The following is a 19,119-nucleotide window of genomic DNA, read 5'->3' as shown; positions in this document are numbered from 1 at the left end:
ACAGGACACCTGAGTTTAGGTACCGTGCGCTGCACCCTGTGGAGAGAGCACAGTGTGGGAGAAAATGAGTTATCGCTACAACCGCGAGAACAGGCAACCAGCAGTGGAGTGACTACATTAAAGTGACTCTCTTGGCCACCTCCACCAAATAAATGAGCGGAGCTAACAATACACACATTCATACGAAACCTCTGCCGTGTGTGAGCCAGTCCGGATACTGTGAGCTAATCTTTCATAAAAGTGTCAAACACTCTGAAGCCTGTGCTGACATCAGATCCACGCTCTCAGCAGTCCTTCCCTAACACAAACCAGAGCTCCACTTTTGGATCATATACCTGGAAACATGACATGAGGTGACATCACTGTTAGTGCACATAATGGGGCTTCTTTAAAAAAGTTATGGAACGTTTGAGCTCACCAGTCCTACTCTAGGTGTTCTCTCAGGGTGACAGATTACATAATTACTCCCCAAACAGGTGTTATTAAGGTAATGTGGAAAATGACTTGACAAATAAAGTGGCTGTGTGTGCTACAGTGGATCAGTGATCAGTTAAAACAGGATACACAGAAGAAAAGACGCAACACAGCAACATGAGTCCTAACGATACCTGTCCTCGTTAGTTTGGTGTGTATAAGTATATTTATTACACATGCTTAGTCAATTCAAACATTCATCTCTTTTGTTGGAAATGTACAATGTTACTTGCACTTCTGGCTCCACTGCCCCTATCAGACTGTTTTCTATCCCAGAGCTCTCATAGGATTTATATTATTTCCCTCCTCTCTCAACATGTCCATGCCAATTCCAATTGTGTTGTAAAAACAACGTCTGCACTGGTGACGACACGTTTGAATGTGTCTGTATTCTGAGTGGCTCTACAATTTGATGCCATGTCGGCAGGTAATTCTTCTTATTCCTCCTCTCCTTCTACTTATTCCTCTTATTCCCCCCTTCCTTTCCCTCTTCTTCCATTTCTCCTTCTCCTTCCAGCCCACAAAGTAAATTTCCCATTATTTGGCCAATCATTTATTGCCATGACATGATATCTTGTGCACCCTTAATCAAACTATGTCTGTAGCATCGTGAGAGTGTGATTTCGGTTCACGGGGATGTTGTAAAGGTTGCGTTAAACGAGGATTTAGTGATGAGGTCTTGAAACCAGCGAGCTCTGCGGTCCGGTTTGGCTCGTAGCCACAGACTGTGGAGGTTCGAACACAACAGAGTCCTCTCCATTAATCATATTGTGTCTGTGTGCAGGGCTGCCCCCGGCCTCTGTGTGAGTACTGAGTCTAATGTATTAATGGGGCTCCCCTCACCATCACGACTACCATCAAGCCTTTTGCACTCATTCAGCATCCACTTTTCATAGCTGGGAACAAGCCAAGACTTGGCCCCGTGACAAGGGGCGGGGCCTGGGAACAGAGCCCAGCCTTCTGGGATAAATAGGGACGACTGGATTGTGTTTCTAGGAACAATTCCACTGACCTTTATGTAGTGAAATCATCTCTAGAAACCAGCTTTTACTGAAGTGACTGTAATAGTCACTTTACCTATGAGCACAATTTTATTTCAAGCGTTGAGAAAACAACACAGAAGCAAAAACCTGTTGTATTCTACTGGTCAGACTAGATAGGCAGGTGGTGGTTTATCCCATCCCAGAGCCTTTGCAAACAATACTTACTCCATCCATCCATCCATCCATCCATCCATCCATCCATCCAAATAAATAATGATGAACAAGACGTCTGGAGAAGCATTTTCTCTGATTGCATTTGCATCACTCTGGTGCTTTTTCACTGTTTATTTCACTGTGTTGTCAATTGTTGAATCATATGGAAAATGTCTAACAGCAGCGAATGCACTGTAATGTGTGTTCAAGAACACAACAGTAAAAGGTATGGAAAACTAAAAAAAACACAAACAACTGGTAAAAAGGCTGAGCTCGGGGCTTTAATGAACTTAAGGTGGAACCTTTCATACAGCGTAAAACAACTGTGGACAACAGACACTGGAAGATCGACTCATCTAATCCACAGTACAGACACACACTGATCCACAGGCCTGTCTACTGTAAACACTGTTGATGTGGATTTAAATGCAGCGCGAGTAATCGACTCAAATAACTTATTAACACGAAGCATCATTCTGAACATTTGCTGCTCATGCCTGTCATATATAAACACAGGACACTGTGGTTTACCTCCTTTGCATATATTTCTGAGTTAGTCTGTCTTAAGATGAGCGCCCTCTCATTGTGATCGCTCTGACTGATTTGCTTGTCATGCAAACAGGCGAGGCTCAGCTGACACCAGATCCACATGCTGCAGCAGCCTTTTGCCAGGAGCATGAATGTTGTGTCAGAACCACAACTCCTTCATTACGTTTTCTGTTGTCAGAGAGGTGGAGAGGAAGGCAGACAGGGAGCAAGCGGATATAACAGAATGGCAATTAGCTCTCTGCAGGGCTATAAATGCATGCACTTTTGTAAATAAATAAATAAATAAATAAATAAGGGTTTTGTGGCATCAGTGTCTCTTTGTTTTGTGAGTCCAGACCAAAGCACACAGGGTAACTGTCCTGTATCAGTGGGAGGATAAAGTACGACTCAGAAAGAGTGATATGGTTTATGGGCAAAATGCATAGCGTTTTAAAGCTAGGATAGAATATAGATAGAAAACCCATGTTCTTGGTCTTATGTACATGTAAGTATACGATCAAGAAATATAATCAGGAAGCAGCAACAGTAACGTGATGGCAGCTATGGTACCACAGCTATAGTAACACAGTGTTTCCCACACATTAATTTATTTATGGCGGTCCACCACAACATCAACAGTGGCCGCCATATAATGAATTTTGATTTTTGGAGCTGTGTCCCGTTCTCACTCACTGAAGACGGCGCACCCGTCAGTGAATGGCGTGATGATATATACTATACGATACAGTGGATGGCGGTGTGGTTTTAGGTCCGCCAGTAAAACCAGCGAAGAAGAGGAGGGGTACTATCTAATGCAATTGGCTTGACGGTAACTTCCACTGCACAGAGGATGGCTGGCCTCATTATCGAGCTCAAGCCCCCACAAAGAGGCAGGCAGGCCTTGAAGACAGTGTTTGTCGGGGCCAAGCTGTGTAATTACATGGTCATGTGATGCACTGGGGACTTCTGAAAGACGTGTCTGTAAAACAGTAATAAAAGCCTCACAACCCTGCGAAATGACTCCTTTTACTGTCAGAATTTTAGCCACAGCAGCAGGTGGACCTCTGCTCATTCTCATGATGTACATGTGGCTCAGTGCATGACATATGATAAATAATTAAACATATACATGATTAAATGAATGAGGAGACAGGATGTGTCAGAGTGGTCTGAGTCAGCTCAGCAGGTGACGCTGATGGACCAAACCATCCTACGTTAGCTTAGCATAGCAGGACTTCATCACATTTTATGCTTTCCAACTTTGCATGATTTAAACGGACCTAATGATAAATTATTAAAAAGTCTACTTTAAGCTCATTTCTTGCAACCCTATTTGACAAGGATTGCTTTTATTGAATCAGATCTAATAAATCAGCAGCTCTGATTTCACGGGTGAGTTGACTCCAGTTTCAACTTCCATTTACATGTGTCACGATGTCAGCCTGAGCTCTGTGATAAGAGCTTCTCCACTTCTTCATTCAGTCGAGTGGCATCTCTCAGGTCGGTCTCAGCTGAGCACCGTTGGAAACACCACGTCCTCCTACTGCCCTGTTATCTCATTCAGTCTTCCTTGGAGCCAATTAGAGCAAAAAGATGACTTCTTCCTCTCTGATCGAGTACAAAGAAACGCCTACGGATGTTCTGGATCCACAGCTTCACTTTGAACACAGGAGATGAAAGCGATAGGTGTTATGTGACGAGGCCACAGCACATCAGAATCTGACAGGAAGTACGATTGCGAGTGTGTCTGAATGTACCCCAAGGTGCTTTAACAGAATATGAAAAATACAGGAGAGACCGTGTACTGAAATATTCATCCAGCAGCAGTGACAGGGACATCCCCTCAGTCCCAGCCCTGCACCATGCAGAGGTATTACATAACTGCTGAGTTCACAGACAGGCTCGGCCTCCTCTTCCCTCTCGGGCTAAACCATCATCTCACCTGTTTGTCATCACTTTTTTTCAGATTGGAATAAAGACACAATGAAATAAAAAAACTAATTAAAAAAAGATTGTTTTTACCCCAACGAAGAATCTTTCATTTTTGAAAAATCCATGTCTCCACCACTTCACACAAACTGTATTTCTTTGTGGTATTAATGCCGTTCCATCACAAGTTATTGTTGTGATTATTCTCAGTTATTTGCTTGTGCATCACAAATTGAGCACCGCAGATCAAATACAGCTTAAGAGCTGAAAGATTAAGATACTTGATGTGATGTGATGATGTGAAACCGTTGATATTCATGGCATACTCAAGGCTCATTCTCCTACTTTTCACATTAATAATCCACTCACTGGTTTTATTTAATTGGTACATACATACTTTTCTGTCCACGTGATACCTACTGAGCCTGTTTTCATTGGGTCCAGGTAAGAAAGGTAGTTCTGACATGTCATAGCAGAGCAGTGCAGGTAGAGCTACAGTCAAGCGACATATCAAATTAATCTGACAAACATTTTTTTTTTTGTTTTAGCACGACATGAGACATTGTCTACATCATCAGGATGTGTGTTCAGACTGTCACTACCACGTAGCTGGGAGGCTAACGATAGCCAGTCAGGCACGTATCAGGCTGGTGTCTCGTCAAAAACGCAGACGAAAGGAGCAGATTAATTTGTGCACATTGGTGACTTTACTGTGCAGGGCTGAAACTACCTGTCTGTGCTGCACTAAACTGAGGCATCTGCTGCTGACAGACTCCACGAAGTCCTAAAAAGTGTGACGTATCAATCCTGATTTAGTTTTCCTGCATTTTAAAGAAAATACTTTGAAAATATGGAGGTTGTATTTGTTGGCCATGCTGCACAGCCCTAACAGGAACTGATACAACTGAAAAATGCCTCTGTTCCATCAGCGTGTGCCAAAAATGCATGTGTGCCTGCATGTGCGGTGCCACCGTGGCAGTGCTACACCTGAGCGGAATGTAGCCGCACTCATGTTATCAGTTCTACCTGTTTGACGAGTCCAGATGTCTGTGGTGAGAACTGCTCATCCCTCTGGAGTGCCATGATTATCCCTATCAAATGAATGGCAACCTGATTCTTACTTCACAAGATTTCCTCTCTTCACAAAAGTGTGATTACATACTGACTCAAAAAAGAGGTCCATTCACATCTAAAGGAACGTCAAGTCATCAAAAATCCACATGCAGTTAATCACTCATCAATTCTAATAACATGATCAATGAAGCGTCTCACTCAAAAACAGGCACAGCTCTGAACAAACCTCTAGTTCACCTCTGGTCATTTTTTTTTAAGCGTCGTCACTGATGCTGGCACATGACGAACAGGATGTTGTCCTCTGTGGAGGAATAATAAAGCTGTAAAGAAACATTTCAGTGGTCCATGTCTGCAAGTGATTGGAGGAAATGAAAACTCAAAGATAAGAAATGGGCCAGTCACCATGTGTGCAGCTGACACATCGGGCTTATCTGCTGCAGAGGGTTAATGAGTCGTGGGTCGATGCTACGCTTAAACACACAGAGAAGAGGTTGAACACATGTCACACGGTCTGAATGTTAATGGATGACTTCAACTTGGATACTGAGCAATTTAACTCAGAACTGTCCCAGTGATAAGAAGACAGACAGGGAACAAGTTGCCTACAAGACAGCACTAATGCGACCCTGACCTGGATGACTGAGACCCTGCATCAACAAGTCAGGCTTTCTGTATTCACATTCACTCTCTTGGACTGTTCTGCAGCTGGCTCATTACTTAAGCTCAATCAAATAGGTCAAAGGAACGTAACAGAACTTGGCAACATTCCCAGAATGCAGCTTTTAACCTGACAAGTGTTTTTTTTTTTTTTTACTTACGGGAAAAATGGGCACGACTACAACTGCCAGGAGTTTCCCTCCAAGGCCACGTTCAGACTGACGTCAGTATTGCACGAAAGAACACAAAAGTATTTCAGTGAAGCCACGAAGTTTAATGCAATATCATGCAATAGTCACCCCCGCTACATGATGTCATAACGGCACAACAGCCCTGTTCAGAAATGCTACCATCATCCTCCCTCAGTCATGTGATCACAGGTGGACATCTCTAGGTGCAGGTGTGAACACTCCCAAGATGCACTTAGGACAACTGTGATCAGTCAGACCACATCCGGAGGCGGTCACATTCCTTCAGCAGTGTGTTCAAGCATGTGTCCTGGACAACATCGACGGACCGCCTACTCAACTGACCTCCTCTGTTTTGTGGAAAAAGGAACTTGTGTCTGTTGTCCCAGTGATGGACGGGTTCATGGCAAATAAGGCAGGAAGTGACATCACATGTCTCTGTGATGTAGTCAGCATGTTTGTCTAATCACTAGTCAGCAGCCAAAGACAAGTTCTGGTTCGGGTGTCATTGCCCCGGACCACACGCACTGTCTGCTCGGCGCTCAGTCGCCACGGAAACAGAATGCAGTTGCTCTCTGTTGCCAGAAGCATTTGTATGGATGAGGACGTGTGGACGGCAGCAGAATCCACCACCGGCGTGACGATAACTACCCACATTTAAGACGAACTAGATGAGAGCTTCTTTGCGCACAGAACCATTACCTCGCCTCCTTACTGCTCAGAGGATCAGCTGACACAAGAGGTCGACTAAGTGACAAATGAGTTCTGCACACAACTATCTGAAGGTTCAACAGATGATAAAAGCTTCTGTCAGAGGAGCTTTGATGACAGAATAATGTGAAGCTTTACTGCATCCATCAGTGTGGGCAGACCGAGACCCATCACAATATATAACGCTCTAGAAGACACTTAATGACATCGCCTAAGACATCTTTACATATTAGGTAACACTGTGTGTGGGGGTTTCAGAGGCCCTAATCATTATATGTTTTCATGTATCACTTATACGGTGACAATTAAAGTGCAGCCACAATATTGTCAAATAAAAAAGGCATTTAAGTACAACATCATAAAAAAGCAGTGATTAACTTAAATGATTCCTTTTAAAAACAAACTTAAAGTGCAGCCATTATGTACTTAAATAAAAAGGCATTTAAATCTTTATATAGTGCAGTATTTAACAAATAATAAATAACATGGTATCGGATCGGTGCCTGGGCTCCAGTACTTGCCAATACCGATGCCGGCATTTTCGGCAGCTTCGGAGGCATTTCCGATGCTGGTATCGGAATTGGAACAACTCTATCCACAACCGTTTTAAAAGAGCCAGCACAAAGAGCTGAAGCGCCTCAGGCTGCAGCTTTCATCACAAACGAAGACGGAAGGAAAACAGACTTTAAATATGCAGTCACACCTTACCCCAGAACACGGAACGCTCAGTAGTTACTCACAAGTGTGTCCGCGTTACAGTGATGATTTTAAAAATTGCAAGTTTACATTAAAGTTGATGTTTGAGTTCCATTCCACGGAATCTCGTAAACTGTTAAAGTCCAACTGAAATTAAACTGCTACCAAACTTCTATAATAAAAAAGGAAAGCCATTTCACGGATTCATTTTTCTGCATGGTCATCGCAGATAAGTGTTTACAATGTTGTTTGAATGATGTCACTGTATGGAGAAACGTAGAAACGCACAAAAAAAACCAAAACATTCAAGCGTGAAGAAAATATGTTGAAATTAAAAGAAAAAAAAAAACAAGCCAAGAGCTGCCAGAGACTCAGCACGTTTAAATACACCAACCAAAGAGAAACAGTGGAACTGAACACGAGTCACGTTGTTATGTCACGAACATGGTACCTGGGGTTATGTAACATATGCAAATAACTGAATTTACATAGGTGACCTGATTTTTATGTTTTCCTAAACCTAACCAAACTGCGAGCGTCGAGGTGCCTGCCTTTCTACAGCTGATCCCAGGTTCGCCCTCCTGACAGAGCAACGCTGACTTCAGGCCGGCAGAGATGTGAGCTCAACTTGAGGGAACACAAAAACCTCACCTCAGAGAACTGTGATGATGTCATCAGCTCAACAGCGTGTTTCTACAGCCTGAACCGAGGCCGAGGACATAGACTAAGTGTGAAGGTATCCTCAGTAGGATGCCAGAAGCTTGACGAATATAATGGTGCGTGTTCATAATGAGGGTAGAAGACAAACATCTTCTGAGCTCCTTCGTCTCGGCTGCAGACACTCCGTACCAACAGACAACACAAAGTGATACTGGGCTTTAGATCCCGCAGATTAAACCGGACAGATACCCTTTGAGCAGGCTCCTGTCTCAACTGTTTAAGTGACATGCATAATACACAGTGGCTGATGTCATCCCGCATCAAACACCGTCCACATTCCAGCAGATTACTCAAACCAGCAGCTTCTCAAACGGTGCGATTTAACAGATAAGCTAACACAATACCGGAGGATCAGGAGCACCTGCAGGTTCGTGACCAAAAACCAAAGCAGTGAGCTCAAAGAGGAGGGCGGCTTTGGTTCCTAAATAAATGAGTCTACAACAGGTGCTTGGAGTTGAGCTGAACATTATCACCGTTAGCGTGCATTTTTAAGCTCCGGCCCTTCGCTTTGAACAGGAGAAAAATGAAGCGTGATGGCGTAACACCGTTCCTGACAGTGAGGGGGAAAACAGGGCGAAACATCAGGAGAGAGGCAAACAGCGGCTCAGCGCGAAACCCTGGCAAATTGAAAAAGCAATCCCTGGTGGGTGGGTGTTTTTCTGCACGGCTTCTACCTGAACGCCGCGGGTCAACCTGAGAGCTTCGTCTCTTAGAAACCCCTGCGTGGTGAGAGCAGGGCTCTGTGTCATCGCTGCCGTTAACCCTCTGAGGGCAGCTACACTTCAGCGCTGAGTTGGTGTCTGGCAGCGGAGAACCACCTGCATCTCATAAAAAAAAGAATAAAAAAAAAAAAAAAAAACAGCCTTCCAGACCAGCCGGAGACCGGAGACAAAGAGTGAACTAACCCAGGCTTACATAACCCACGTGGAGGTTTATAGCACGCTGACCTCTTAAAAGGAGAAGAGGTATTTTTAGAGAGGGCACGGCTCCATAAGAGGAGCACTCTGACTGGTTTCGGAGCATTTCGCAGGCTACAGCTTTAACAGGGACTCGTCTGGTAAAGACCAGGAGTGATCTGAAGCCGCACCACAACACTTAGTAATAACTGAAAAAAACCTTTCAAGCAGCATAAATACTCAGCCCACGTGTGACGCTGTAGCTGGCCTTCAGTGCGGCAGTGTAGAGAAGGAGAACAGTCTGACTGGCAGGTGAGGGCGGGCTCAAACACTGGACTGTACCTGTAGACGACGGGGTCCATTCTGCAGTCACAACCGAGAGCCACGAGTGATTTGTTTTCAAGTTATTTACTACTACTGTGTGACTACAGATGTGCACCATCTGTGAGACAGAACTGCGAAATCCAAAAGACTTTAGAAGACGGGGAAAACCTCGGACACACTGCGCAGCGCTGTCCCCTCCGGTGTCTGATTGCTGTGTGACGCCGCCGATGTTTCATCACCTCCTCCACAGAGACCAGGTGCCTGCTCATCATGAGGCCCGTCAGCCCACACCTCAACACACCCACACACTGCAGAGTCTGCCTCACTCCTCAGCTCTGTTCACCACTCGCTGCGAGAGAAGGGATGTGGTGCCTATTAGAGAATCGTCGACATTTTTAGATGCATCACGATGCAGATCTTGAAGGTTCTTGATGAATGGAGTCAGGAGTCTGGAGTTGAGTTTTAAAGTTCTGTCGCTCTTTTGCTTTAAGTTGTGGGCAAACATTAAGCTGGTGTTACTGATGTGAGGACACGTGGCAGAGGGATGCAGGGACCAGCAGCAGGGATACAAAGCGTAGCCAGTATCTTGAGAGCAGACGCCTGGTCGCATGTCAAGAGTTTACGAACCGACTGAAAACGACGAACCGGACGAGACACCCGCTGCCTCACGTTAGCCACTTCCACCTGAAGCTCACGTCTGCAGCCATGAAGAAAGGACCCAAGTATAATCAGCCAAGTATTGAGGACGTTCTCTCCACTTTGCCGTCCAGCTCTGAGAGAGGAGCGAGATGTCTGGGCTGAGTTGCAGGCTGTTCAGTGTGATTTATAAAGCGGCCCTGAATGAGAAAAAGTCCATGTGCAGCATTTAGAATATGTGCTGGGTTATAATTCATTACATTATCTATGACAAGCCCTGTAAATCCTCAGCTGTCTGTGGAATGAACATGACAGGGTTACTTCATACTGCTGTGTCCTTAACTCAATGGACTCTTGCCATGGTGAGTATGTTAATGTGACTCATCATGATCCCTGACAATTATCACTATAATCCTTTTTGGAACCATTTGATTGTACAGAATAAATCAGTCAGCGTCAGAAAAAATCCCTGACGGGACCAAAGTCTGAGTGTAGGAGCGTCGGTACGCTGGCGAAATGACTCTTCCTTCTCTTACAGTTATCCTCTCAGCGGGGGATGAATGTGTCTACCAACATTCATGAAATCAATCTCAACAACAACTTTGCAACATTTTACGCAAAACAACAAATAATCAACTCGTGCTGTCGCTAAAGGAGACGAGATGATGGATGTAGTTAGGATTCATCCTCTGAGGCCGCGAATATCTGGAGAAATGTGATGACAATCCATCCGACAGTGACTGAGACAAGTCAGCAGACCAAGTTGTGTATAAAGCGATGTAAAGAGTTGTGCATAGAGTTGTGTACAGAGTTGTGTATAGAGATGTGTATGCCGCTTACAGTAAAGGCTTACAGTAAAAACAGCTGTTTCAGGCCCCTGTACTTCATTAAACACTGTCTTGCACCACAATTTAACATTAGTTGAAGTGAAAGCAAGGAAAGGAGAGTGTGTGTCAGGTGTTTCGCTGTGAAAGATGGCTGACTGAAAGCTTGTGTGGAACAGCTGATGGATGACTGAATGAATGCATACAGTAAAAAAAGAACCAGTGACAGACAAACTTATAAAAAGCTCTTGATAAACCTGCAGGAAACGGTCTAGCTTTCAGAATTTACAAGGAACAGCAGGTGGGAAGTGTATCATCCACAGGCATGATAAATAAAAACACACTGTATCTGACTTATTTGTAGGACTTTCCATCTACACCATGTTATTAAATTAGTCCATGGAGCTCCTCTGCTGTTCTGACCTCAGCCTGGAAAAAAGAAAAACCTCTGCTAAGGAGCCAGACAGGGAGCTGGAGCCGAGCTAAAAGGACCTCCGACAGACTTCTGTCTCTTTGAACCGAAACATCACCAGAGACCAGCGGCAGCTGCTTTGTCTATGCAAATAAATATTACATGCAAAGTCTGGAACTGAGAGGCCTGCACCGACTGACTGCTGCAGTTCTGCAGACATCAAGCCCTCTGACTTCCACTGCGGAGACTGGGGGCTGTCTGTGCGGCTTCATAGCAAATAATCTTTAAAAGCACCTGTTAACATAGGAAATGACACACTTTGTTCTAGTTCGAGCAGTCTTCCTATGTGAAGATGTAGGGAGGGAATTGCCTTATCATAATCTTAAATAAGTCCAATCATCCGTTTGTTTGTTTCAGGTGATTTTCTTATCACACCCAGCCCCGTGTCACTCCCAGAGACAGCGGCCTGGTCGGCGGCCCTACACCTCTCAGTTTGAGGCTGTAGGCTTCTGCAGGCTTTCCTCCAGCGCAGCAGTGTAAAGACTGATAACAGTCTGAGTCAGGGAGCGGCGGGGGTGGTTTGATGACTCATGCACTGCACTTTCCCTCAGGAGAATAGGGTTCATCTCCCAGCAGTGACCAAGAGTGACGAGTGTTACCCAAGCAAGTAAACACACGTAAATGACATAACTTGTGCCACAGAGCCTTTATTTTGAAAGTCTAACTGGACGTTGCATATTCCCTATCATTGCTAACCTGAGCACAAAGCTTCTCACACATAAAACTGACGCTAGATGGCTGGGTGGAGTGTCGTAGTAGTTGCAGCTTGAGTCCACTGACCAACAAACAGCAGAGAGAAGCACTATGACGTTGCAGCTTCTAGTCTGCCTGATCCAGAGAAGAAGAAACAGTCATTGTCTGTTAGGTGGTTGTCACTACAGCAGCATCCCGTAATATTTCCAAATAAATAGTATTCAACTCACATACTATGGGTTCCATACATACTAAAAACATACGCTCTGGTTTAGCATACTTAACAGCATGTGGGTTCAGACTTTCAGACACGCTGGTAAATAAACTAAGATGATGTCAGGACAGTGAATAAAGCCTAGTTATCTCCAGCTACAACTTCTACAATCCAACTAATTTATGACATAGAGGGTCAATCATGATGGTGGTACCTTGTCCATCATGTGGGAGGCTTCAACTCTCCATGAGCGAGTGCAGTGCTGGCTGCAGGCGCGCTAACGTCAGCTGTGGCTGCAGAAGGGGATCTGGCTTTCAGGCTATCCGACACAGTCCCCCCCTCCAAGACCTGGAACTGGCACTGCAGCATGTAAACCAGCATCTGCACACAGCACTGTATTTGAAAGCCATCTGGGGGCAAACGCTATTTAATTTGCAGCACGCTGCAGGCTGCAGAGCAGAGTCTACTGTTATGGTGCATGTGCAACACATGCTGCATCATCATAAATTCTGCTGCTGCCCAGTCAGAATCGGCCCGAGGGTTTGTGCAGCGAGAGCTTATTTGCCGTGAACCAAGTGGACATCTGAAACAAAATCTTTCGCAGCAGGAGGAGAGAATTCACAAAGAACGAAGGGATGAAGCAAAAGAGAAGGGACCTTTGTTGTCACCACCTCCTCTAACCCCAAGAAGACTCACAGCAGAGTGTGTGAAGGCTGAGGCTCTGTGCCATCCACCCTGCTCCTGGATGTAGGGGGACTGGGCACGCGTTCAAGAACGCCACATTCTGCCCCATGTGAACAGCAGAGGCTGGGCTGTCACTGCTGGTCCAGACAGTCCCCGTTCAGACAGTAGAGTCAACAGAGCACAGTGGGAAGAAGCCTCTTTGTTTGGTTTGTGTGAACTCTCCTTTCACATGCTGCAGCTTGCTCTCCGGTGATGGGGAATCCTTTACACACCACTCAGGAATAGATACACATTTGACTTCCGCGATAAAAAAGAAAGGACGTGCTCACACACGGTGGCTGACTGCGCACACCTCCACGGCCTCAGAGAGCAGACGCACAAAACACTCACACACACACAACCTTGAAGTGCCTTTTGTCCAGACAGGTACAGGGTTATCTACACGACTCAAGATATCACATTCACTTAATTGTCTTTATGCAACACACGATTGTATAGTGATATTATCAAAGGGCTTGATAAATATAATGCCAAGACAGTAGATCTAGAAAACACCTTGCATATAATACAAACGCATATTATTTTTACGGACAGAAATGAGCCATTGTGTAACCAGGATCATGCAACCAAAAGCACCCTGCTCTGTGGGTTGTTTTACAGAAGCAGCTTGCTGTGGATGACTTATTTCTTGCAAAGGCCGCCGACATGAAGAGACAGATGTTGGCTGGCAGGAACATCCCTGCACCTCAGCTCAGATACACCACGTTCACCAGACGCCTGTGAAGCGCGAGGTCAGGCATGGCACAGGTCCCTGATAAGAGCCGAGCTGTTCACACAAATGAACACCTGTCACTACTTTCAGAGGATTAAGAGTGCTCCGTCCTGTATTTTGAGGTGGAACGGTCTTTAAATAGAAACCCTGTGTTGCAGCCGTCTTTCTCAACCCTGCCATAAATGTTACCTTACAACTCAAACAAGTGGGAGACGCTGTTGCCTGGTAACGGCCCAAACAGAGAAGAGTCTGCCAGGGCTCCGTGTTTGTCCTGTTCTTCTGTGGTCCGATCTATCAGACTAACGTTTACGAGGATTCTGGATTCGTTTTCCATCACCACCCTCTCTTTTCCTCATTACGCATTTCCATAAAGGTTGAGTTTAAAAAAGTGGCACAAGAGCGCACACCGCTCCTCCGCAAAGCCGGGATTATATCGGTCACGGCTGAGGACGTGCTGTCCTGACTTCTGGTACGTAGAACAAAGCAAGCGTCAACACTGGAGCCTACATTTCCCATAATGCTAAAGGATTTCTGCCAGGATAAAAAGGTCTAAGTTCGGCAAGCTGCACATGCCCCATTTGAAATGCATATTCTCTGCGTAACTTGATGACATCATCAGAGTCATACAGTCATCTGATAATAATGCAGAGTTTCATACTGTGATATGACTGCTGTATAAACACAGAACCAGTAATGTTAACTGTACTCAGAGAAACCTGCATCTCAATGAGGTGGGAGGCAGTGTGTGTGTGTGTGTGTGTGTGTGTGTGTGTGGGATGTGTGATGTGGGACTCCAGCTCTGTAGTGCAGAGGGAGCTGCCTCCCTCTCTCCTCGTCTCATCGTGTTATGCAACAGCCTCCAGGCCTTTGTTTTAAAGCCCTTCGCTGCTCCTCCAGCTTTCATGCAGGGAATCACAGCCCCTCATCAGATGGTTCATCAGATGGTTCATCAGATGGTTCATCAGATGGCTCGGGCTCATCTGCGAGAGTTGAACACAACGCGGGCAAAAGCACGGAACTCTGCGTCTTTCCAGAGGCTGTAAAAAGTCAAAGTTCACAGGAAAGCAGCGCGAAGAGGGACGGTGCAGGGCTGAAGCCTCGGTGCAGCTCGCAGGCAGTTAGAAACATCAACCTACTCATTAGTGCACCGAGACAGCGCAGGTTATGTGGCTGCTGTCACATTCTTATGAGCTCGACACACGAGCTCACGCTGCCTCCGGCCAATCTAATGTATCCTGAGCAAAAAAATGTGGCACAGAGTGACACACAATGCCCCGGCTGTACGACTCTGTGCTCTTAGATGGGAACACGGAGATTATACTGAGAAACCACTTAGTGCTGAATCTTTGGGCATGTACAGTGCATGGACGCACACTTCAGAAAGAAACAAATCTAACTTACTCCAGATTAGGTCTTTAACAAGCAAAATACAAAAAATACAATAATAATAATAATAATAATTATAATAATAACAATAATAATTGAAACTGTCTGAGTCTGATGTTGTCTTTATAACCTCAGACTCCTCTCTGGACGTGAACTGAAGAACCGTGTCTTAACTAACCCTCTCTCCTGAAGTCTGACTCAAACATATGACAATACACGTGGTAACTTTAATTTCACATTAGTTTCACATTCCAGTCCATCTTCATCTTCTGTCTCTGAGTCACAGCCAGCACCGTGTTGCAACGCACAGTTATGCGTTTCCAGGGCAACAGTCGCTCCGCAGGTGTAATAAGATACACGGTTCACAGTGTAATCCACTTGTTAGTGTTGTTTTGGCCCTAAAGGGGTTCAGTGTCAGACCCTGAAGAGTGAGAAATCCTCTCCCTCCTGCATCACCCTGATCTTCTCTGTGAGGACTGTGTGTTTGAGTGAGACTACAGGCCTTCTGAATTCAGAAGTAATACTTTCTTTGTTTTATATCTAGCCCCCCGGCTCAGCTCTCTGACTCAGGGGGTTTTTGCTGCTACTGTCTCACTTGCTCTGGTCAGAGCAGAAGCTTGCAGGTGTTATATCAGCATATGTAAGCCAGCTTTAGACTGACATTGCTTAGTTGCTTCTCTGGTGATGTTTCGTGCGTACTCCATGAGTCCTGACACTGATGGATTTTAACTTGTATCGGTGCTCAGTAGTCTCGATGTAACGCAGCGGGCACCTTTAAAAGTAAAGACCACTACTTCAGTATTCTGTACCAACTCATAATACAAAGTGATGGTTGGCATGCATCAGCAGCCGTCTAGCTCTCGCCCCTTACAGGCTTTGGGATGAACTGGGTTAGAGCTGAACAAAGCCTTCATTCTTACTGGACTCATTAAATCAATTACTTCCACTTTAAAGAGCAACTGTTGTTAGTCTGCTCCTCTAATCTTTGGAAAGCCCTGTTTGGCACACTGGCAACACTTACAGTATATTAGATTTTCCCACATGATTCACAGGTTCAGTCCAGTTTGAGCAGAACCAAGTCGCGCTTCTCGGACTTGTTGCTTGTTGTTTAAACGTGTGTGTTCCGCGGTGGCCTGCAGCGAGCCCAGCGGTACTTCGGCAGCAGACGGATCCGCTGCTGTTAGACGGATCTCTGTGGTGCATTTACACACGTCTCTCTAATGAAAGCAATAAATAATTCAACAGACACATTCTGTATTATGAAATAAAGGAACAGCTCTCTGTGACTTACTGAAGAGAACTTTAGTGCCGGTGAGGTTGCAGACCAACCAACTGAACACCCCTCGTCCCTCTGTAAAGGCTCTTTCAACCAGTTTTCCTACACACTGGACCTTGTTTAGAACGTTTATTCACAGATGTGTTTTCAGTTGTGTGCTCTTCATATTAAAAGTCATCTTCCCTTCCTATGTGATGTACAGTAATCCATCTTTACGGCAGTCACAGTGGAATATGTCTCACTGATCTCAACAACAACACGGACAGTGAACATCAGCCTTCGTGTTAGTCCGGCGACCTCAGCGTGGGCTTTTCTTTCAACTCGCACTTATAATCACACAGGAATAAATCCACTGGAGAAGAGGCAGAGAGAACAATGTGTACACCCACAGCAGCAGAAAATAGACCAGAATGTAACGCAGCCACACCAGCGAGCTTTTTACTTTTCAGCAAGCACTGATGATCTCCATCGACTGGCTGCTTATGTCACAGATACAAGCTCAAATCTTCACGCAGCCACCTGTGACTGAAGATCCCCACCATTCTGAGGATCCTTTAGAGGAGTTCTGGGAAATGTAGGCTTTCTAATTTTGAGAATATCAATCCCAGGTTGACTAAACAGTGCTACGGGGAGTGGTGGTTAATTCCTTCCGCAACAGCGTCTCAGTTCAATTTTTTAAGACAAACATCATTATCAAGCCATTACCCTCGTCGTGTTGTCCGCAGAGCATGTCTGGAGCTTCGCGGCAAAACGGTGCAGCAGCTTTTCAAATCGTTTTGAAAAGACGTCATTTGCACCGCCGAGGTGCGGTCAAGCTCATGAACCTGCAGACACTAACACTTTACAAAGGGTTAAATGTGCTCTCAGATCAGGTTGTGATGTGTTCTCTCCTGCAGACTGTGATCACAGCAGACAAGCTGTATGGAGACATCTGATGTCTCTTGGGTTGTTCAGCAGAATGCTGCAACTCTGTTTCACTGTGAAGCTCCTGAACTTTTCTGTGGACTACTACACTTCACCTGACATTATATCATCAGGAGGGAGGAGAGGATGTCTGAGAACTGCTCCTTTAAGACTGCTTTGCTTTTGTATAGAATACAGTGAACGTTATCAGAGACTTTATTTATCTGACACTCAAAACTGAGCCAGTCTTTGTGTTCTGACACTAATCTCATAATGATATGTTGCTGATCTTGATCCAGAGCTGTGACATTTGATTGCTCTAGTTTAAATTGTGACCAAGATTCAAAGTGGAGGAAGGTCCTCTCGTCAGCGGCAGAGCCACACACACACACACACACACACACACACACACACACACACACACACACACAAAATGCTATCCACAATTCTTGTTTATGCAAAGCATATAAACAATATAGGCACTGCTGCTTCATTACTCAACATGTCATGAGGATGGACGAGAGAAGCTGAGGACATAATAACTCAGAGAGAGTGACAGATTCAACACCGATGTTAAAAATCAATCAACCTTGTTCTTAATTTGCAGTTCTGATCTGATCACTGGAGCTCTGAGACAACACCGCTGCAGCAGAGAGCCTCCACCGGTCACACACACCGTTCATACACACTGTTCATACACACTGTTCACACGCTGGTCACGCAGTTCTCTGAAAAAATCGGTCGTCCACGTTAATCTGCACTTACTACACTCCACTGATTATTGTTAGATTATCACTGTTCGTCAGTGTCAGAGCTGTGTGGGAGGATACAGGTCTGTCTGCCTGTCTGTCTGTCTGTCTGCCATCTGGAAACTTTGGGACTGTGTGAGCTGCAGCGATGAAGTGCAGCCGAACACGATCCGAAAGTTCCCAAAATCTCAAAGTACGCGCACCGAAAGTCACTCTCAGCGCACACTCTCTCTCTCTCTCTCTCTCTCTCTCTCTCTCTCACACACACACACACACACACACACACACACACACACACACACACACACACACACAGCTTGGTTGCGGTGGTGCATGCGTGGCCAGGCCACAGAGCGCGGTGCTCCAGCCCGCCGCTCTCCGGCAGCAGTGTGATGCTCTTACCTTGCAGGTTCTGGACCCGCATGTCGCTGATCTGCCCGATAAATTCCTCCCGCTCGAACCAGTCCTCCCACTCGTGTCCAGCCATCTGGAGCGGCGCACAGAGCTGCAGGGACCCCGGGCAGGATCACTCACAAAGCCTCCCCGGGTGGAGGAGGAGGAGGAGGAGGAGACGGTGCTGCTGCTGCTGCCTCTGCTGCTGCAGTGGCCGGGCGGGCTGTCTATTGTCCGGCTGGCCGGCCGGGAGCCATGCAAGCTGCTTCCACAGGCTGAGGGACCGGAGGGCTTCAACTCAGCGGCCGGACATCGATGCTGTTTACTGCAGGACTGATCCAGTCACAGAGTGGAGAGGAGAGGGCGGGGGGAGCCGAGGGAGCTCCGAGAGAACAGCACGGAGAGATGAACGGAGAGCGGCGAGGACGAGCTGCAGCACCTGGTTGGTATTTCCGAGGTGGGATGGAGCTAATCCAGGCCCCGCCCACCTCTCTCTCTCACTCTCTCTCTCTCTGAGTGTGTGTGTGTTTGTGTGTGTGTGTGTGTGTGACAGAGAGAGAACCACACACACACGCAGAAGAAAGAAGAAATAGAGCAGCATTGAAAACCCAACTATAACCCTCCTGCCTCCCACTTCTAGATGTGACCACTGCCTGTCCGTCTTTAGATTTTGGCTTGGAGAAACGGTCATCAGAAGTCTGAACTGTGAGCATGAAATAAATGA

The 19,119-nt window shown here is 45.8% G+C and overlaps 1 protein-coding gene across 1 annotated transcript in view; it reads right to left on the bottom strand.

Moving 5' to 3' along the window:
* Positions 1-18,874, bottom strand: part of clmn (calmin) — a 38,472-nt gene extending 19,598 nt beyond the window's left edge. Inside the window, exon 1 of the mRNA XM_037125219.1 lies at positions 18,405-18,874. Coding sequence (XP_036981114.1) covers positions 18,405-18,489 — 85 coding nt within the window. The 5' untranslated portion in view covers positions 18,490-18,874. The remainder of the gene's footprint in view (positions 1-18,404) is intronic.
* Positions 18,875-19,119: the final 245 nt, after the last annotated feature.

This window comes from Acanthopagrus latus, chromosome 16 (genome assembly GCF_904848185.1).
Source record: "Acanthopagrus latus isolate v.2019 chromosome 16, fAcaLat1.1, whole genome shotgun sequence".
Classification (NCBI taxonomy): Eukaryota; Metazoa; Chordata; class Actinopteri; order Spariformes; family Sparidae; genus Acanthopagrus; species Acanthopagrus latus.
This window is presented reverse-complemented; position numbering and strand designations above follow the sequence as displayed.